Source organism: Eucyclogobius newberryi, unplaced genomic scaffold (genome assembly GCF_026437365.1).
Source record: "Eucyclogobius newberryi isolate DKJ021-1_F unplaced genomic scaffold, fEucNew1.0.hap1 SCAF_15, whole genome shotgun sequence".
NCBI lineage: Eukaryota > Metazoa > Chordata > Actinopteri > Gobiiformes > Gobiidae > Eucyclogobius > Eucyclogobius newberryi.
The window spans coordinates 26,864,247-26,887,333 of NW_027315779.1; the positions used below are offsets into that span (position 1 = coordinate 26,864,247).

General features: G+C 43.3%; 2 protein-coding genes across 2 annotated transcripts in view; both read right to left on the bottom strand.

Moving 5' to 3' along the window:
* LOC140360242 (uncharacterized) overlaps positions 1 to 23,087 on the bottom strand; it is an 89,023-nt gene that overhangs the window by 17,214 nt on the left and 48,722 nt on the right. Inside the window, exon 2 of the mRNA XM_072445451.1 lies at positions 10,262 to 10,297. Coding sequence (XP_072301552.1) covers positions 10,262 to 10,282 — 21 coding nt within the window. The 5' untranslated portion in view covers positions 10,283 to 10,297. The remainder of the gene's footprint in view (positions 1 to 10,261; positions 10,298 to 23,087) is intronic.
* Positions 10,290 to 23,087, bottom strand: part of LOC140360243 (uncharacterized) — a gene marked incomplete at its 3' end in the record, with an annotated part of 68,539 nt that continues 55,741 nt past the window's right edge. Inside the window, exon 3 of the mRNA XM_072445452.1 lies at positions 10,290 to 10,617. Within this exon, the coding sequence (XP_072301553.1) occupies positions 10,290 to 10,617 (328 nt within the window). The remainder of the gene's footprint in view (positions 10,618 to 23,087) is intronic.

The window sequence follows — 23,087 nt, forward strand, 5'->3', positions numbered from 1 at the left end:
AGTCCTATGGCAGAGGGAAAGAGTTCTGGTCCGGATGGACCGTAGCCTCCTACCTGAGGGGAGTGACCTCCTGCCTGATGGGAGTTGCCTCCTGGTTAGCACTAGATCATACACACGGAAGTGACGAATTTGGAAGTTACAAAATCCAATATGGCGGCCCTCGTGGCGGGGTACGACTGATTATATAATACATCCATGAGTACGACAGAGTTTAAGGGCCAACTAAAAAAAAGAAAGAATGCGGGGCACTACAAGAATAAAGTCATTAATTAATGACTTATTTCTCATTAAATAACGAGAAAAAACTTGTTAATTAACGAGAATAATGTAATTCATTAATTACTTTATTCTGGCAAAGTGCCCACATAGAAAAACAACTTAGAAGAGCAGAGAACGTGTGAATATAACAGAGGCGGCTCCTTCTGTGGCTGTGGCACGGAGCACGGCTGCTGTTTGAGCCCATGGTGCACACTTTCCATTTATTGTGGTTTGGTAAAAAAAAAAAAGCGCTCAACATTCAAGCACAAAACAAAATATACTACGTGTGAAGTGGAACAGTCTCTAATGCAATGAAAAAAAGCTTTTTAGGGAAAAAATTATTGCCTGAGCTGTATCGGCAGGACTGAATTCGTTACTTCCGTGAGTTATGAGTATATGATCTAGCGCTGACCGTTGCCGGGAGTGACTCTAATAGTGTCCAAGGTGAGAAGGGTCAGCTGTGATCTGACCTGCTCGTCCCAGAGTCCCAGGAAGTCTACAGCAGAGTCACAATGTCTCTCTTTAGTCTGTTTTGCCCCTGGCTGAGTTTGACAAACCTGGTCTAAGGACAGGGGATGCTGGGACATTTGCTAACTTCATATGAACACTGTTGAATTTGTTTTTCACCGTTGCCCTTTGAGACAACTGCTTTTCTGATTTTGGACATTACAACAATGTTATTTAAATGATCAATGCAGTGGTTTTGCTGTCAAACACAACTATGTTCTGTGTGGTTCTTTATGGGGGGAAAAAACCTTTGGAATCTTAAAATATTAGTGTTAACTGAACCCAACAGTCTACACTATTTCCCCTTCATCCACTGCCATGAACAAGTCCTTCCAGTACAATTCTCTCCAATCCCTCTCCGGTCATATTCCCTACAGCTAAAATATTTTTGTCGGATTTATCTAGCACCGCCACAGAAGCATCTACAATCACAACAGCAAAAAAAGTAAGGACATTCTACTTAAATCACCAGAAATAAGATAAGATAACCTTTATTTGTCCCACAATGGGGAAATTTCAGTGTTGCAACACAGATTAGGTACAAAAACAGATTAGGCACAGAAGTGTAATAATAAAAAATATGTCTTTTTTCTTCTTCTTGTACTCTTAATAAACATAACACTTTTATTTACAGCTGTTATATGGACAGAAAATATTGCACCAGGATGATTGACATTTTCTCTTCACCCTCTACACTGCAGACTTCAGACATGACACGGACAGCTGTGTCCTGCAGAAGTTCTCTGATGACTCTGCCATCATCGGACTCATCACGGACGACGATGACGCGGAGTACAGAGGACTGGCGCAGGACTTTGTGGACTCGTGTCACCTCCTCATCAACGCGGGGAAGACCAAGGAGATGGTGGTGGATTTCCGCAGACGCCACCCCACTGCCCCCTCACCAGTGAACATCCAGGGACGGGACACTCATACAAGTACCTGGGTGTTCATCTGAACCACAAACTGGCTCTTCCTGTACAGTGCGTCTGTGTTGTGAGTCCAGTCCAGAGTTGGCTCTACCTCCTGAGGAGATTCAAGCCTTTTGGAGTAAGAGGGCCACTCTTCTACAACTCTGTGGTGGCATCGGCTCCTGTACGGTGTGGTCCGCTGGAGCAGCAGCATCACTGAGAGGGAGAGGAAGAAGCTGGACAAAAATATCAAGAAGTCCAGCTCCGCCCTGGGCTGTGCTCTAGACTCTTCAGTGACAGACTGATCCACCCTTGCTGTGTGAATGAAACGTTTGGCAGGTCTTTCCTTCCTGCTGCTGTCAGACTGTATAACACACACTGTTAGCCCTGAACACGTGTCATTCATCTTCAAAATCATGTAGTACTGTTATACTCATGTGCAATACTGTGACATAATGTCAATCATCCTGGTGCAATATTTTCTATCCATATAACAGCTGTAAATAAGATTGTTATATTGTGTTATTATTGTTATTATTATTTCTTATTTTATTAAGAGCATAAGAGTTTTTCTTCAAGAGTGTTTTTAAGTTATCTTTTTTTTTATACTGGAATTTCCCCATTGTGTGACAAATAAAGGCTTATCTTATCTTATGTCACAGTATTGCACATGATTATGAGGATGAATGACACATGTTCAGGGCTAACAGTGTTTGTGGTAGAGTCTGACAGCAGCAGAAGGAAAGACCTGCCAAACCTCTCCTTCACGAGGGTGGATCAGTCTGTCACTGAAGCTGCTCTCCAGAGCGGACAGAGTGTCCTGCAGGGGGCGACACTCATGGTCCATTATAGACGTGAGCCTAGCCAGGACCCTTCTGTCCCCCACCTCCTGCACCAAGTCCAAATTGTGAACCACACCAAGATATTCTCATGCATCTTGTATCATGTAACATATTTATCATATGGGGCACAATAATCTGTTACAGTGTACATCCTCAAACTGGTACAAATAATCTTAAAATTGACATGACATTACATCAGACCCAAATAACAGCTAAACTATAGTTAATATGTAGGAAGACGGATGTTGAAGTTTAGTCTATGATACACTGCGAGGAGGCGGCGAGGATCATTCAAAGTCTTTGTTTGATGTTTACATTGAAAATATGCAAAATAGTACAGTTTGTTGTATTGTTTACTTCCAATTTAACTGTAGTTTAAATATTTATTTGGCTCTGATGTAATGGCATGATGTCAGCTTCAGACCGTTTGTACCAGTTCACAGATAATGATGAAGTACACATTATTGTGTCCTGAGTTGGGGGTAGCGCGTTAGAGTACTCACGTTACTTTTGTGCGCCCATGTAATCTAGTACTTCTCAAGTTCTGCATCGCAAAGGGATTGTTATCATCCAAAATCAGACGTTTCTGTTGATTTTGTTTTATATAATAGAACATGTCACGTATACTTTATCTCTGGAACTGTGCCCAAAAAGCTAGGAAGAAAACTTGTATCATTGTATCATGAATCATGTTAAACACAGCTCCACGTTGCCCTTATCTATCGCCACGGCAATTATTACTGTAAGCAAACCACCAACAGGCTTTAACATGTGACGGTGGAACTGTGAGGAACTGTGACGGTGAAACTGTGAGGACATGTGACGGTGAGGACATGTGACGGTGAAACTGTGAGGACATGTGACTGTGGGACTGTGAGGACATGTGACGGTGAGGACATGTGACGGTGAAACTGTGAGGACATGTGACTGTGGGACTGTGAGGACATGTGACTGTGGAACTGTGAGGACATGTGACCGTGGGACTGTGAGGACATGTGACGGTGAGGACATGTGACTGTGAGGACATGTGACGATGAAACTGTGAGGACATGTGACGGTGAGGACATGTGACGGTGGAACTGTGAGGACATGTGACGGTGGAACTGTGCGGACATGTGACTGTGAGGACATGTGACGGTGGAACTGTGAGGACATGTGACTGTGAGGACATGTGACGATGAAACTGTGAGGACATGTGACGGTGAGGACATGTGACGGTGGAACTGTGAGGACATGTGACGGTGGAACTGTGCGGACATGTGACTGTGAGGACATGTGACGGTGGAACTGTGAGGACATGTGACTGTGAGGACATGTGACGGTGGAACTGTGAGGACATGTGACTGTGAGGACATGTGACGGTGGAACTGTGAGGACATGTGACTGTGAGGACATGTGACGGTGGAACTGTGCGGACATGTGACGGTGGAACTGTGAGGACATGTGACTGTGGGACTGTGAGGACATGTGACTGTGGAACTGTGAGGACATGTGACCGTGGGACTGTGAGGACATGTGACTGTGAGGACATGTGACGGTGGAACTGTGAGGACATGTGACCGTGGGACTGTGAGGACATGTGACTGTGGAACTGTGAGGACATGTGACCGTGGGACTGTGAGGACATGTGACTGTGAGGACATGTGACGGTGGAACTGTGAGGACATGTGACTGTGGGACTGTGAGGACATGTGACGGTGGAACTGTGAGGACATGTGACTGTGAGGACATGTGACTGTGGGACTGTGAGGACATGTGACTGTGGAACTGTGAGGACATGTGACCGTGGGACTGTGAGGACATGTGACTGTGAGGACATGTGACAGTGGAACTGTGCGGACATGTGACGGTGGAACTGTGAGGACATGTGACTGTGGGACTGTGAGGACATGTGACTGTGGAACTATGAGGACATGTGACCGTGGGACTGTGAGGACATGTGACTGTGAGGACATGTGACGGTGGAACTGTGAGGACATGTGACTGTGAGGACATGTGACGGTGGAACTGTGAGGACATGTGAATGTGAGGACATGTGACGGTGGAACTGTGCGGACATGTGACGGTGGAACTGTGAGGACATGTGACTGTGGGACTGTGAGGACATGTGACCGTGGGACTGGGAGGACATGTGACGGTGGAACTGTGAGGACATGTGACTGTGAGGACATGTGACGGTGGAACTGTGAGGACATGTGACTGTGCGGACATGTGACGGTGGAACTGTGAGGACATGTGACTGTGGGACTGTGAGGACATGTGACTGTGAGGACATGTGACGGTGGAACTGTGAGGACATGTGACTGTGAGGACATGTGACGGTGGAACTGTGAGGACAGGTGACTGTGAGGACATGTGACGGTGGAACTGTGAGGACATGTGACTGTGGGACTGTGAGGACATGTGACTGTGAGGACATGTGACGGTGGAACTGTGAGGACATGTGACTGTGAGGACATGTGACGGTGGAACTGTGAGGACATGTGACTGTGAGGACATGTGACGGTGGAACTGTGAGGACAGGTGACTGTGAGGACATGTGACGGTGGAACTGTGAGGACATGTGACTGTGAGGACATGTGACGGTGGAACTGTGAGGACATGTGACTGTGAGGACATGTGACGGTGGAACTGTGAGGACATGTGACTGTGAGGACATGTGACGGTGGAACTGTGAGGACATGTGACTGTGAGGACATGTGACTGTGGAACTGTGAGGACATGTGACTGTGAGGACATGTGACGGTGGAACTGTGAGGACATGTGACTGTGAGGACATGTGACGGTGGAACTGTGAGGACATGTGACTGTGAGGACATGTGACGGTGGAACTGTGAGGACATGTGACTGTGAGGACATGTGACGGTGGAACTGTGAGGACATGTGACTGTGAGGACATGTGACTGTGGAACTGTGAGGACATGTGACTGTGAGGACATGTGACTGTGGAACTGTGAGGACATGTGACTGTGAGGACATGTGACGGTGGAACTGTGAGGACATGTGACTGTGAGGACATGTGACGGTGGAACTGTGAGGACATGTGACTGTGAGGACATGTGACTGTGGAACTGTGAGAGAGTGTTCAAACTTTTACCCAAGCCCCCGATGTCTTTGTCCACAACTACAATCGAGAAAATACCTCAAATCTGATGATTTGACTGTTTATTAGCTCCATGTAGCTTTGCTCCATTCGCGGTGTTGTGTTTTCTGCACACTGCGTGGCCACCGCACCCGGAAGTGACGTCATCGCGACCGCTACAATTATGAATAATGTTGATTAGTGGTAATGCACGAGTACTCTAACGCGTTACTTTTATAACACAGTAGCGCAGTAAAGTAACGCATTAGTCCCCCTTCTACTTTTGAAGAAACTTTAAAACATTACACATTTAAAAGACTTTTGGAAAAGAAAAAAACAAATCCATTTAAAAGCAAATTTTTTCCTCACTGATAAGATGACAGAAAAGCACAGAGCGAATCTGCTGATGATTTATGGACTTAAAAACAGCAGAGAATATTCTCAGAGTGACGTCTGAGATACGTCAGTTGTCGGAGTAAACATCAGTAATGGTCGAGTTTCTGAATGGACTGTTTAGGAGGAATCTCTACCCAGGATTCCTTAAACTAGCGCAAATGAAGCTAAATGCTTCTCAATGTATGTTTTTGACGAGAGAACAATGTTAGAACAAGGTTAAAAGCTTCAAAATCAATTTAGCATAATATGTCCCCTTTGATGTCTTCAGTAGAAATAGATTTAGATATTTAGTCATATCAAGTTTCAGATATTATAACAACATCCACACCCGTTGTTTTAACCCAGATTCTGACCATGTCCATCTTTGGTAGTAAGTTAGGCTCATTCAGATGAACATATTTGAGACCAGACACCAATTTAAAATCAGAAGGTGTCAGAGCAGCTCAGGGCCAGGGTCTGATTGTACATTTCAGACAAAAGCAGAAGAAGGACAAACAACAATCTCTGTTTCTCCCCTCCACACATACTGATGATTTTTAGATTTAATTGCAGTAAATCTTGTAAATACACCGTAAGAGCTGGGAAACACAAAGACAGGGCGTAAATGCTAAATGCCATGATCTTACACCTTAGCAAAACAACCGTAAAGTTAGCTTGATATGACATCGTAATAGATACACATCAATTAACTGTGTTTAGCACCAAAATAAAATAACATGGGCTTTGGTTACACATCCATCCATCCATCTTCTATCGCTTTATCCGGGGCCGGGTCGCGGGGGCAGCAGTTTGAGCAGGGACTCCCAGACTTCCTTTCTCCCCAGACACTTCCTCCAACTCCTCCGGGAGGATCCCGAGGCGTTCCCAGGCCAGCCGAGAGACATAGTCTCTCCAGCGTGTCCTGGATCTTCCCCGGGGCTTCTTCCCGGTGGGACATGCCCCTCCCCAGGGAGGCGCCCAGGAGGCATCCGGAACAGATGGCATCCGGAACAGATGCCAGAGCCACCTCAGCTGGCTCCTCTCGACGTGGAGGAACAAGAGGCTCTACTCCGAGCTCCCCCCATGTGGCCGAGCTCCTCACCTTATCTCTAAGGGAGCGCCCAGCCACCCGGCGGAGGAAACTCATTTCGACCGCTTGTAACCGCGATCTTGTCCTTTCGGTCACTACCCAAAGCTCATGACCATAGGTGAGGGTAGGAACGTAGACCGACCGGTAAATTGAGAGCTTTGCCTTTCGACTCAGCTCCCTCTTTACCACAACAGTCCGATGCAGCGACTGCATCACTGCAGCCGCTGCACCGATCCGTCTGTCGATCTCACGCTCCATCCTTCCCTCACTCGTGAACAAGACCCCGAGATACTTGAACTCCTCCACTTGGGGCAAGGACACCCCACCCACCTGAAGAGGGCAAGCCACCTTTTTCCGGTCGAGAACCACGGCCTCGGATTTGGAGGTGCTGATTCTCATCCCAGCTATCAGGACAACATCGTCTGCAAACAGCAGAGATGAGATCCTGTGGTCCCCAAACCGGACACACTCCGACCCCTGACTGCACCTTCTGTCATAAAAACTATGAACAGAACCGGTGACAAAGGGCAGCCCTGGCGGATACCAACATGCACTGGGAACAGGTTTTAGTTATACAAAATACAACAATTGTGCTTTAGTGCAACGTCAAACGTACGTTGTGCCTCTTCAGAGGGGCAGCTAATGCAAAAAAAGTGTCGATTCTGCTCCGTGATAACTTTTCTGATTCTGTTTTAGCCTCTTTTCTGTCAAGCTAATTCCGCCAAAAATACATGGACGTTTCAGCTCTGGGCAGAGCTGGTTAACTTTAGACTCAGAGTGTTTAAGCAATATCAGTAGTGAGTTCATAAATAACTGTTTGGACAGAACATGAAACACACTTTTCATTTACAGTATACTGATTAATTACCTTTATTTGGAGATAACAGAACACATTACAAACATGTGTGCGCGTGTGTTTCATGGACCAAAGGCTCAAAGCCACAGGTCACTGTGTGGAAGAAACAACAGTAAGGCAGCAGTGAACTATCATTAGTATCACGACCCAAGCGCTGATTCCACATCATGCAGCTCCGCTCCTCTGCGCTGTGCCACAAATTAAAAACAAAATAACCATTTATTCTAAAGCTGGAGTGAAGATAACTCTGGTGAATTCTGGGATCGCTCTACAGCCCACGTCACATCAGTTTACACACGTTTTTTTCTGAGGCTGAGCATGATGCAAGTGGCATGAGCGCAGCGCGGTCTGTGAATGAGTGTCAAATATTTGGCACTTGGTTAAATGCTAACTGTATACTAATAAAAACCCAGTACACTGGAATAGCCCTTACCGGGAAGGCCGAGGAGTGTGATCCTTCTTTAGTTGGAAAACACCCTCCCATCCCCCTTCTTGACAAAGGGACCACCACCCCGGTGACAGTCCTACAACATCCAGAGACTTAAGGTACTCAGTACAGATCTCATCCACCCCCGGAGCCCTGCCACTGAGGAGTTTGCAAACAACCTCAGTGACTTCAGCTTGGGTGATGAACGAGTCAGTCTCAGTCTCTGCTTCCTCTTTGGAAAACGTGACAGTGTGATTGAGGAAGTCGTCTTATTCCCCAGTCCACGTCAACAAGTCTCCACAACACCCCCCTGAGGCACCGGCAATGTTATCTCCCAAAAAGCCCTGACAAGTCTCTCCATGGCCTAGCACCAAAGTGCAGACTCGGACTCTGAGGACCTCAGGGACCGGGGCCGGGTCGCGGGGGCCTCCTGCCGGTGCCAGAGTCAGGACTAAACAATCTGCGTTTCAGTTTTATGCAGCTAAAATCTGGAACAGTCTTCCTGAAGATGTGAGACAGACAATGTTCAAATCTAAGCTAAAAATAGTTTTGTTTAGCTGTGCATATGACTGAAAGGATCTTTCTTTGCACTCTTCTTTTTTATTTCTTAAACTGTTTTGTGATTTCTGTCATTTCTTTGTGATTTGAATGCATTTTTTCTTGTGTGAAGCACTTTAAATTGCATTGTGTATGAAATGTGCTCTACAAATAAACTTGCCTTGCCTAAAGCGCTATGTTAAATAACATAGTTTATCAAGATATTTTAATGGCAATATATTGTCTGTCAAAAATAATAATATACATTTAAGTCTATAATGGTTTTCCTGCAAACATTTCCCGCATATGAACATAAAAGGAAAGTAGCGAATAACATGGGCCTTACATACGAGTTACAGTTTCTCAATGTGATTTACTCGCTCTCATGTGTTTTGCAAGATAACCCTTTGTGGCAAATGTTTTATTACAGATTGTACAGCTGAAAGGTTTCTCATATGCGTGTATTGTAAAGTGTTCTGCAAGATAACGCTTTTGGGCAAATGTTTTATTACAGACTGAGCAATTGAAAGGTTTCCCACCAGTGTGTACTTTCAAGTGTCGTGCAAAATTACGCTTTCGGGCAAATGCTGTATTGCAGATTGAACAGCTGAAAGGTTTCTCGCCTGTGTGTGTTCTCATGTGCTCTTCAAGATGAGCCTTCCAGACAAATGTTTTATTGCAAAATGAACAGCTGAAAGGTTTCCTGACATGTCCTTGAAGTGAACCCCTCTGGGCAAATGTTTTATTATGGATTAAAAAGCTGAAAGGTGTCTCGACTGTGTGTATTGTCATGTGTTCTACAAGATTATGCTTGTGAGCAAATTTTTTATTACATACTAAACAGCTGAAAGGTTTAGTGTCTGCGTGTATTGTCGTGTGTTTTGCAAGATGATGCTTCGCGGCAAATGTTTTATCACAGACTGCACAGCTGAAAGGTTTTTCACCTGTGTGTATTCTCAAGTGTCGTGTAAAATTACTCTTTCGGTCAAATGCTGAATTGCAGATTGAACAGCTGAAAGGTTTCTCACCTGTGTGCCTTGTCATATGTTCTGCAAGAATACGCTTCACGGCAAATGCTTTATTACACACTAAACAGCTGAAAGGTCTAGTGTCTGCGTGTATCGTCATGTGCTTTGCAAGATGTTGCTTTGCGGCAAATGTTTTATTACAAATTGTACAGCGGAAAGGTTTCTCACCTGTGTGTATTCTAATGTGTTCTGCAAGATTACGCCTACTTGCCAAGTTATTCTTACATATTGAACAGCTGAAAGGTTTAGTGTATGTGTGAACTCTCATGTGTCTTTGCAAATTTCCTTTACAAACAAATCTCTTTTTACAAACAGAGCACTGGTGTTTCTTCCCCTCAGTGCCTTCACCTGTTCCTGACATGTCTCCATTGTTTACACTGGTCCCTGGTGCAGACTTGTATTTGGGGTATTGACCAGAGTTTTGTACAGCTGTGCTTGTGCTTCTGATCTGGATTTGGTTGTAGTGTTCTCCATCAGCCTCTGTCTCCTCCTGTACAGCTGAACCTCTGAGTGGAGCTCTCCAGTCTTCATCACTGTCAATGTCAGAAGAGTGCTCTGTGTCTCCCTCAGTCTCTGAGTGGAAATGTGGCTCTGAGCTGACGTCGTCTCCCTGTGTTTCCTCTTCTTTTGGCTCAATTTGTGTTTGTTGGTGCAGGGAGGGTTCTTCAGTCTTCACACAGACGGCACTGGACTCAGGGACAGAGCTGAAAAGAAATAAGATTAAGGTTTCTGCAGGGGTGAACAAGTCAAATTTAAGACTCATTATTTTGCAATTTTGGTTATTTTTAAGAGGATTTCTTAAAAGACATACATTCAGATTCTATTAAGGAATTTGAGCTCCATGAGGACTTTTTTCACAAAATGACAGTCCTGAAATTAAGCAAAAATAAAGTCTGGGCTAAAGTATGTATTCAGAGTGTCTTTCTTTGGTTTGTGCTTTGAAGATATGAAGAAATGGCACAACACAAATATATGAGCCACTGAGTGCACAACAAATTACCACACAACATCCAATGATTTGGTTAGAGAGTAGAGTGTGTCCCAATGTCCCAGGCTAAACCAATGAAATGTTGCCAAACTGATTCTACTTGTGATCACGTTTACTGTACTGTCATCATTCCTCTCGGCCAATCAACCTCTGCAACTGCAGCATAAAACACATCTTGTTTCTGCATCATGGATTCAATTCCAGCACTTGACCATTTGTTGGTTGTCTGCACCCTCTATCACTCTCTCTAGACATGGTATATTAACACGCACGTACGCAAATCACCTTCTATATAAATGATATGAACCTGATTGCAAACCACTCTGAGGGAACCCTAATTTGTGGGGGGGAATTCAACCCACATTAGATGTATCAAACTGAAAGTGCACTGGAGGAGCAATAAATAACTCTTCGGAGTCTGGAGCTTTTTTGGCCGTTTTTGGGTACCTTCAATTTTGCCCTGATCTACTAAATAAAGAAATGTTTACAAGACCAATGTTGGGTATCTTTTTTTTCAGCACAACCTCGCCTATATGATCTGTTAGTAAGTTTTTCACTTCGATAGAAAACACACAGAAAACACCAAGTTTGTTTAGAAAAATTATGTTTTTTTTTAATTGTAAAACCCTCAAACATGCTCAACCAAGCATTCAAAAAGCTTCAAATTGAACCACAAGGTGCAAATATGAACATATAAAAGTCTTCTTGTAATATATACAAGCAATAAACAACTATTTACAATAAAAAGTAGGTATAGCCACTGGCGCTTTTTCTTCTATTAAAACCCTAACCCTATTTGTGCCACTCCTCAAAACAGTTTCTGTCCAAAATGACACAGAGAGGCACATCACAAGCCTTGCACTTCCATGGAGTGACCCTCCTTCTCTTGTCAACTTGATGACAGCGTACACAAGTCTTGCGGCCTGCTGTGGCTTTGTCTTTGGCCTCTGCAACATAGGAAATGGCAACAGGAACATGGTTGGTGCTCCTTTGAACTGGAACCCCTGCCTGGTTCACTCCGCATAGCTGGGACATAAGTTCTGACAGGAAGTTCTTGTGTGTCATGGGTCCAACGACCTGTTGGGTTGCGCTGATGTCACAGTGCAGGATGCATGCATTGGTTGTTGTTGTGGGGGTGGGGGTTGTTGATGGCCCAGGCTGCTCGTCGTCACTGTACAAAACACGTAAACAGATTCAAGATTATTCAAAGTTCAAGATGTTCATTGGCATTTGAACTACAGTGAAGTAGAATAGAATAATATAATAAGATAAACGAAAGCAATAAAACACAAAGTCCGTTAGAAAATGTTTGTCTTTCTTACCTCACGTTTCCTCAATCTCATTGTCGTCACTCTCATTATCCGACGACAAACTTTCCAAAGTTTCTTCGTCGCTCATTTGAAATGACAATAAAGTGCAAGTAACAAGTCAACGGCTTGATCAACATGAAGTGTGCGCCTTATTTTGCTTCACAACAACTATACTACTGACAATAAAATACTTGAAATACTAAAACTCTCCAAAACTACTCAAAAAACAGCACTGATTCCTCTCGTTCGTTCTTTCGCAATGGCTATTTGTCATGGGACTGAATGTTTATATACTCGTGTGCATCCTGAAGATCCGGGTTAGCACAAGCATATGTTTTTTTCCGTTCCTGTATCACAAAAGACGACACAGTTATTATAATAAATAATGCATAAAAGAGCGCATATTTTTACACACTTTATTTATGGAATTGAAATTTAAAAATGTATAATATAAAATCATTTATAAAATCATAACTTTGGTTTTATTTGGTGGATTTACATGAAACAGTCACTCAAATGTAGCTTCGGGTCTCCACTTTGACATGAAATCGACGGCAGCCATCCACGTGACTTGTTTTTTATGCTGCGCGGTCCTAAAGCCGACCCAGTGTGCAATCACGCCGGCGTGATCGCCGACTCTAAACAAATCTGTAAGAATATAGGACTGATTGGCATCTAGAGGGAGATGAAACCCCAGTGCAATCTACTCCAGAATAGACAATTTCTTTATCTTCAATAAAGACGGATCAAAAATCCCTGAGGCATATACAGACACAATAGACCTAAGTGACCATGCTCCTATCTACATTTGTGTAGAATTGGAGGAAAGATGAAAAATTACACTTTGGAAGTTCAATGCCAGCCTTAATGACCCTCTGTTTAAGGAAAAAATGTCAAACGACGTTTGACTTATCTGGCGAATGGTAACACTTCTCCGCCCATCCTCTGGGATGCTGCTAAAGCAGTTTTAAGAGGGAAATTATTGCCATGGCCTTCGCAAAAAAGAAACAAAAGAAAAAAAGCTAAATGAACTTCAAGAAAAGCTAAAATAGCTGGATGTAAATTGAATAGACAAGAGGAGAAGTTAATTACCTGACCTTAGGAAATAGTTAAGAAAATGCTCCTTACCAAACAAAGATATGCGAGAGAGTCAAAATTGTCTAAATTATTAGCTGAAAGAACAAATTTTAAACTAATAGACAAGCCAATTAATGCAATCTTAACCAAACAAGACCAATTTCAATCATCATTGGAATATGATAGAACTATATCTTTGAGAAGGAAGACAACGTTAGAAGAAATAAGAAGTTTTAGAGACCATCCATATCTTTAACCCCGGTGGAATACGGGGGAGAAACGACAAAGAGGAACAGGCTTCCAGTTCACACACTGGACAGCCCACCACTCTGAGCGCTCTGCCGGTCTCCCGCGTCCACCTTCCTACTACTTACACATTAACCAGCTTCCCCTAAGTGGAAAAGGTCACTGGTCACATACAGGACAGCTGGCCCACACTTTTAATACATCCCAGCACTTTACACTATTGACATAGACGGTTGGTAATGAAGCTAACAAGTTAGTTAGTCCTGTCGTTGCGAAGCAAGTAAGGTATTTCCATCTGTTTTCAGCTTTCATGAGAAACTGCTCCGTCTGCAAACAGCTCACGCACTTAGAATCACTTCTTAGACTTTTAAGCAAACTAAATGTTAAGCAAAATACATGATACTTTAGTAAGATAAAATGTATAAATCCAACAGAATATTTCAATAAAAATGCCTAGAGATGCCAGGAGATAAAGATGATGAAATAAATTCCTTTCTGGACACCCTCAATTTGCCTGTTATGACAGAAGAACAAAATAAAAAAATAGGAGCTGAAATAATTGTTGGAAATAAAAGGTGCAATCAAGAGACAGCAAATCCCTGGAGAGTGACGGGTTCACCTCAGACTGGTATAAAGCTCTAGAAGAAACACTTATTCCTTTGCGTCCAACAATGTTTACTGGGCACTTAAAAACTCAGAGCCGTCCAAGTTGGAAAGAAGCCATGGTATCTCGAATACCGACTTGACTATGCTTCATATAAACACATTTCTATTCTGAATGTGGACTATCGTATATACACCTCAATTGTGTCCAAAAGAATGGAACAAATACTCCCAAATTTAATCTACAAAGATCAGTCAGGATTTATTTAACAGACGACAGATGCAAGATAACATGTGATGATCCCTCCACATAATGAACCAGATACAAAAATAACAAAACAAAGCTGCGATCTTAAGTTTGAACAATGAGAAAGCATTTGATTCTGTTATCTGGCCTTATTTATTTAAAGTGCTAAACACATTTTCAATATTCAACTTCATTGTAAAAAATCATTGGCGATGGTCCAACATCAAGAATTCAAATCAACAGTCACCTGACTGCGCCTGGTCCCCTCTCCTGTTTGCTTTGTACTTGGAACCATTGGCCTAATATATTAGACAATCAAAAATAATCCACGGCGTCACAGTTGTTGGAACATAAAATTGCATGGCATGTAGATGACTATTATATATTTGACCAAACCAGAAAAAAAAGAAGACGTTTATGTTTTACAATTAAACATATGGATGTGTATGCTGTACTTTTCAAACTATTCAACACTCCTGAATAAAAGCCGCTCCAATGAAATTTACAAAGAAACAAGAACTTGTCCATATACCTGAACTACCTGTCAATAAGGCGCACCTGTCAATAAGGTGCAGGTGCCCACATTGTAATGTGAGATTTTTACACATACAGTACACGGTAAGTCTTTTGAACTGAGGGTATCACGGCACATCCACGGTCCAATGAGCCGCGGGTCTAATTAGACTAATTTCTCAGTGAATATGAGTTGGATTGTAATGAAGCCTGGGTAAATTCAGCCTGGAAGACCTAACTCTACCTATCTTCATCCATTGCTACACCAGGACCACCAGCTCCCCAGCCTCTATCAACGCACCCATGTCGGGCGTCCGCCTGTCCCTCTGTGAGAGTGAGACAGGGGACTCCCGGGACATCGTCCCTCGCACCTGCTCCCCATCCTCAATCAAAGCACCCAAGTTACTCCTCCCTGTAGCACGGCGCACCTCCTCTGCTCCCAATCAGCACACAGCCGATCCCATTTAAACCGTCATGCAGTCCGCTCGGTCGCTTCAGACCGCACTGCGACCCACCACCTCCCCTCCCCTCCTCTGCATCCCTCTCATCCTAATCATCCTCTCTACCTTCTCTCCACATCTACCACCACCAGTCTCCAGGCCCTGGGGGGATAAAAAATAACCCACGTAATAAATCTTGCTAAACGCTCCTTTGTGTGTTTGTCTGAGTGAGTCTCTCCAGGGTGAAATTAAACACGCAGCATTTTGAAGTTTAACAAACAAAAAACACATTACAGCTGTCCCAACTGTCCCCTCTGTCCTTGATTACTCTATGTGAGCTGATTTACCTGTGTCTGTGTCTTCATATCTGGTTCATCTGCTCCTGAGCTTGTGCTTAGCGAGAGTAACGTGGTAACATGAGATATTCAAATAAAAATATGGTCCACAGTAGTGATGCAGGGGTCAGGTCTGGCCAAGAAAGTCTCATTTCAATACGCCAGGTTCTAAACTACAGACCCGTACATCGCATGTCCGTGCTCCACTTTATGGTTTTGTCACATCTAGATTTACTTCCTCAATTGACTCATTTCTCCATGAATATGAGTCTGATTGTAATAAAACACACAAGTGTGTTGAAGATTAAATACAGGGACCACTGTCGACAGACGTCTTCTTCTACAGTGTGTCAAATGCTAGCACTTCTTGCTAGAGTGCCCCCCATTGGCCATTAGCCAGTAAAAATCTACAAATTAACCGCAGCGTTGTAATGACCGCAGGGTTCAAAGCGTGGGAAAAAAGTAGCAGCATAAAGTCCAAAAAGTACAGTATGTGTATATATGTATAAACACACACAAACACAGAGATTAAAAACTTCTCTAAAATGGCCACCGGACATTAACTTGATTTGGAATATAAATAAAATGTTTGATACTCACATTTGCCACTGTTCTTCCTCCTGTTTGATGCGCTGTTCTTCAGGCTCCTCTTTAATCAGAAGAGTCTCTGGGATTTCCTGTTTCAGATCAGGACCAGGACTCCGAGAGGGGAGCTGGACACCTGCAGGACACAGGAAATAAATGTGTTAACTCTTTACGCAGACTCGTCCATTGGGCCGGGCGATTTGAATAAATAAAATCTTGATTTCTTTTTGGCACACTTTTACGATTTTAGATCAAAGTCAATGAAGACTGATGCTCTTTAAATATAACTAGGATTGTAATATGCCTTATAAAGCCTATGGGCCTATAGTGCACTTTATTGTAAATTGTTTTACAAACAATTTACAATAAATAGTTTTTGCGCAATTTAACTAACACAATGTTAAATTGTGCCACAATTCAACATGTGTTTGTGTTTTTCCATCAAGGCTTTTGTCCTTCTACAAATCCTCTGTATACCTAACTATTGTCTAAATCTAGTTCATACTGAGCTCCATTTAGGAGAGTGAACTTGATTTAGACTTTTAGGGCCGTACTTTATACCTGGAGGTAGCGTAAACAGGGGCCTTTTCCAGGGGGCGGGGCTAAGGAGCTATTTTGCCATCTTGCTGACATTAACGCTGGCGTAAAGAGGCTGGACTTGGCCGTTGGAGGCTGAAGTGGGATGGTGCCAGTCCATATATGGAGATAGTGTTTGATCCAATGACTGATAACTGTGGCATTCAAAAGCACCTCCTGTGGGAGATGTTTGTCATGGCCTCATATACAGGAAATGAAAGAAGTGAGGATTTCCAGTCTTTCAATGCTTTTATAAAATTTAAAAAAAATTAAATCAAAATAAAATATTGAAAAGAAGCCTCAGAGCATATTTTCTTGATTAAATTCATCTTCAATTGTTTTTGCTTAATGCGCAAAGAGCTGCCCTTCACCCCCGGGACTAAATCAAGACAAAACCACACATCTCTGCTTATAAACTCGACTTGTGTTCCAGAAATGGAGGGAGGCAGCAGCAGAGCCACGGGAGCGAGTGATCCTGAAGTGATGGTCAACCACATTAATGCCAATTTATACTTCATAAGCAGACATTTTTTCATGCACCTCAGACTGGAAGAACAAAATAACATGATGTAAATTTGGTCTCACAGCCTTTGTTGGTCAGTTCTCTCAGCTGGTTCTTGACTTCTGATCAGCTGAGCAGATCTTTGGTGGCAGGGCTGTCCTTCAATAGCCTCTGATTGGCTAAACCATTGGTTGTCAAACTTACACCTGTAACACCATCTTATTCTCAAAATCGTTAATGCTGAAAGTCTTTTTGAGTGATGAGACCAGACACCGCTCTTTGTCCTCACGCTCTTAAGACCAGTGCTCAAGACACTGCACGCCAAAGACAGCAGCTTCAGGCCGGTGGCTCTCACGTCCCATCTGATGAAGACACAAGAGCGGCTGGTCCTGGACCACCTCCGCTCCACCGTGAGCTCAGCCATGGATCTGCTGCAGTTTGCATACCAGTCTGGCATCGGAGTGTATGACGTCGTCATCTCCCTGCTGCACCGCTCTCCCTCTCACCTGGAGAAGCCTGGCAGCGCTGTGAGGATTCTATTTTTGGATCCGTCCAGTGCCTTCAACACCATCCAGCCACTGCTCCTGAGGGACAAGTTGGAGATGGCTGGTGTGGACTGTGACCTGGCAGAGTGGATCTTGGATTACCTCACAAACAGACCCCAGTTTTTGAGAGCCCGGGGCTGTGTCTGACACTCGGAACTGCAGTGTGGGGGCGCCCTAGGGCACTGTCCTCGTGGCTTTCTCCTCACCCTCTACACTGTAGACCTCAGACATGACACGGACAGTACTGCAGAGTACAGAGGACTAGCGCAGGACTTTATGGACTGGTGTCAGAAGAACCACCTCCTCATCAACGCGGGGAAGACCAAGGAGATGGTGGTGGACTTCCACAGACGCTGCTGCCCCCTCACCAATGAACATCCAAGGAAGGGACATTGAGAGAGTGGACTCATACAAGTACCTGGGTGTTCATCTGAACCACAAACTGGACTGGACTCATAACACAGACGCACTGTACAGGAAGAGCCAGAGTCGGCTCCACCTCCTGAGGAGACTCAGGTCTTTTGGAGTAAGAGGGCCAAGAGAACCTTGCTTTGGACTTTTCAGTATCTCATATGAAAACCCTCTTTTAAGGCAAGCAGACTGTTCATACCGAGCTAGGTGCCCTTACGGTGTCTCACACAGAAACAGCAAACATGCTCATGACTTGGGCTAAACAAATACCTGAAACACCTGAATCTCATGGATCTATTATATTAACGTGGATCTCACTCAATACATTACTTTTGACTTTTAATTTTTTTGTTCTAATGATATACAACTGTATTGTAGGTTTGGAAATATCAAATGTGTTTTTTTCTTAAAAGTGAATTATATTAGTATAATATATACTGCTCTTCTTATCCATTAACATGTTTTATACAGTATATGCTATCCTAATTATTGGTAATTAACTAATCAACGTGTCCACTATTTTATACTAAAAAATATTCCTATTTACTTTAGGCTTGTTTTAAAACATAATCCTAAATTTGTCTAAAAAGTTCTGTCTGTGCCTCAAGCTGGACTGTAAATGTGAGCAGTGAAGAGAGGGGGCGCTGCAAACCAAGTACTGGTCAAAGATTGTTGTGGATGTCACTTAATAATTAGTGGTAAAAGTCTGTCACAGCTATATTTAGGCATTTTTAAAAACAAACATGCAAATAAACTATTAAGCTGTGTTTAAAAAAATATGAAAATCCCATAAATCTAATATTACATAAATATTGAGTGAAACTTGGTTATTTTCAGTACTTTGCCATTTCTGGTGCAATTTCCCAGCCGTGATGAGACTCAGGCACTGCTGTCTTACAGATTGTCTGTTTGGAGTGAGCAAACATCCTAATGGGCTTTGTGAGTGTGGGAATCCTGAAACTATATCATGTTATGTTGTCATGCAGCAAATACAGCAGACAGAGAAGGCAGCTCTTTAAGGAGCTCCCTGACCTCGGAGTCAATGTTTTTTTCATGTAAGTTGAAAAAGCCGTTCACTTTTCTTGACAGTTCTGGCTTTTATTCAATAATCTGACGGTGTCTATTCTTACCGGAAGAGGGCAGCATCGCGCCTCGTAGCTACAACCTCCCGGAAATAATAATAAATATAGCCGCAAGCGGCAATGATCGGCCCTCGCTACGCCGCCGCCACGCCGCAAGAGGAGGTGGCGCTAACGCGCCCCAATTGTCCTTTTATTACGCCTACTGCTGAATCTGTGACGCTGTCACATCTTCTCCCCTTTGTTTTACCATCAAAAAGCTATTTTATTTTGAATTCTTGGCAAAATGTGCGGCTTTGCCGCACAGACACCGTGACTCTTTGAATAAAAATGTGGATAACTTTTGATGGTCCACCCCTGAAGATGAGTCTCACCAAATTTCAGGTTAATATGTCTAACGCCCTAAGAGGAGTTTGTGAAAGTCTAAAGTGTAAACATGTTCTGGCGATTTCCCCATTGGAATAACATGGAAGGTTTCGGTCATCGTTACGGCAAAGCCATAACAATTATGACATGGGTCTCATTGACTTTTTTGATGGGGCCAAAATTGAATTGTGTGTCAAATTTCATATAATTTCGCAAAACTAAATATTTAACCTCCATATAAAATCTTTAGGGGGCGCTGTGGCTCCAAATTAATTTATTTCACTTCAAGTAGGTTTAGGGCAAAGAGTTTAACAACTGATTCTAATTTGACGCAATTCGGACTTTATCTGCGCAAACGGCAGAAATGTTAAATTTGGGAGATTTCTGAAATTCTTGCTACAGTTTGCGGCTTTGCCGCACAGAGACCGTGACAGGTATCAATGTAATTTGGATAACTTTTGATGTCCCACTCCTCAGTAGCATTTTCACCAAATTTCAGCTTTTTAGGGCCAACGGCCTGGGAGGAGTTCGTAAAAGTACGACGTTTGGAAAAACTCCGAAGTCATGTTTAGCCATTTTTGAAGCAATATGGCCGACATTTGGTTGGGCGGACGGCGTTGCCGTAATAATATTTTTTACTTCTCTTGTCACCATCTACCTCTGCGCCAAATTTCATGATTCTACGATCAAATTTTTTTTGGGTCATTTCCCATCTCTCAATGCATTTTTGGTACATTTGGGGGCGCTGACGCGCCAATTTTTTTTATTTTAGAAAAGGGAAATAGCCAGAATGTAGAGAGGCACGATTTTTAGAGGTGTGCAAATTTTTGTGACTTTTCGTCAATGTTCACTGGGTGAAAAATAGGGGGGTTGGTCCCGAGAAGAAGAAAGAAAGAATAATATTCCGATACGAAAACAATGTTTCCCATTTTCCAAATATCATAAACTATACATTTTCGGAAAGCGCTCGCGCTTTCCTACCTCATGGTGTGGGTCCCTGGTCACTGACGGGTACTTTCGTTAATTTTGAGTGGGCTCCGCCCACTTTGTGTTTTTGGCCCTCTATACAGTAATAATGTTCATTTTTTGCATTACATGCTTATATGCACGGAACATGCAAGAGATGGGGAACGTATTCGTGAGGTACTTCGCGCAAATGAGTGCTTTATATGGGGATGACGACCGCGAAGCGGTCGTCATCTCAATGTAAAGTGCTCGTTTAGTGCGCACTTTTGCACGGGCTTCGCCCGTTTACAACGGTAATGTTCCATTTTCCTACTACTAATTAGTATGCACGGGTGTGCATGAGTGGAGGAGTGCGTTAGTGAGTGTTTGGAAGTGGGCGAGCGCTTCGCGCTCGATTTCGTGCGCACTACGTGCGCACTTTCGCAGCCGTGCTTCGCACGGCCTTACGAGATTAATAGGCCTCTCGCCAGCTTGTGGCGCTCGGGCCTAATAAGAAGAAGAGCTGAGACGCGGCTACAAACAGCTCATTAGCATCAAGCACGGCCTGCGTGCTGGTCCCCCAAAGTCAACACTTTTTACGTTCTTGAGTGTTTGGAGAAGTCTTGGTCGCTTGTTGCTCTGAAACTCTAAAGTGAAGCGATCGCTCGAGGGTTTTTCACTGCAGTATCAAAGGACTGGCCACTAGTCCAACTCACGACAGGTTTAAGCTAACAACATCCCATGTGTTTATTTGAATAGATCCATGCAATACAAAGATTACAGCAATCCATATATTTGAATAGATTGGTGTCTAGGATACAGAAGACTTCATGCAGCTCATAAGACTTAGGCTCATAAACAAGACTCACCGTGTCTGTTCAGCACGACCCTCGGGCTCAGAGCTTTCAGAGCCGAGTCCAGCAGCTCCTGTTTCCTCTGGTTCTCCTGTTTAGAGTCACACAGTTCCTCCTCATTCTCCACTATCGTTCTTTCTGCAGTCGCAGTCAGCCACCCAGTCACAAAAGTTCTCAGCATTTGATCTTTGGACATTTTCACAGAGGTTTCTGTGAGTAGCACGATGTTTGCTACTGCTGCTAAAGAATTTTCTTCAGAGTTTATTTCCGGGAGTGAAGAAGGTTAAAGTGAACACTTCCGCCACCTTCTGGAGAGGAGTGTGAATCAAAATTTAACTTTTAAACAATTACCTAAAAATAACATTCCCAGAATCTAAACCTAGAACTTTATTAATTGCATTTGTATTATTGGTCTCTGACTTTGATAAAATTCCAGCCAGTCATTTTAATGTATTCCTTTTTGTCCACCATCTGATAAAAGGAAACTATCAAGCTGCTGGGCATGTTAAACATAACACTTTTATATGGATTCCAAAGTCCCTAAAACTCGAAATTGTCAAACCCCAACAAATGATCAAACTAGTATCACTCCGGCCCTGCCTCCAGACACTGCTTTTCATATTTGGAATATCTAGGCGGAATTACAAATCAGATATTTGTCTGTGAAGAGCTTGTTCACACTTATAATTAGAGTAACTCAGACATCAGAGGCCAAACCTACAGAGGCTTCAAAAGGAGTCCAGATTGTCTAAACTAATAACATCACAAACAAAAGAGAAGAGTGCAAAGAAAAAAATCCTTTCAGTCATATGTGCAGCTAAACAAAACTGGTTTTAGCTTAGATTTGAACATTGTCAGAGTAGAAGCCTGTCTCACATCTTCAGGAAGACTGTTCCAGATTTTAGCTGCATAAAACTGAAATGCAGATTCCCCATGTTTTGTCCTGACTCTGGGCACCAGCAGGAGGCCGGTCCCTGAGGTCCTCAGAGTCCGAGATGGTTCATATGGCACTAAAATATCCAAGATGTACTTTGGTGCTAGGCCATGGAGAGACTTGTACACAAGTAGAGCTGCTTTAAAGTCTATTCTCTGAGCCACAGGGAGCCAGTGCAGAGACCTGAGAACAGGACTAATGTGATGGTACTTCCTGGTTCTAGTCAGGACCCGAGCAGCAGCATTCTGGATGTACTGCAGCTGTTTTACAACTCGTTTGGAGAGGCCAGTGAGCAGGCCGTTACAGTAGTCTAATCTACTGGAGACAAACGCATGGATAAGTCTCTCTAAATCTGGTTTTGACACTATATTTTTGATTTTGGCATTGTTTTTTAGATGGTAAAAAGCTGCTGATGTTATTGATTTGACGTGGCTATTAAAGTTCAAGTCTGAGTCCATTATTACCCCCAGATTTTTAACTTGGTTTGTAGGTTTTAGCAAGACTCTGGAGGTGACCGCAAACACTTTCTCTTTGTTTCTGTGGGCCAAAAACGATTATTTCAGTCTTGTCTGAGTTCAGCTGGAGAAAGTTGTTTTGCATCCACAAACTGATCTGTTG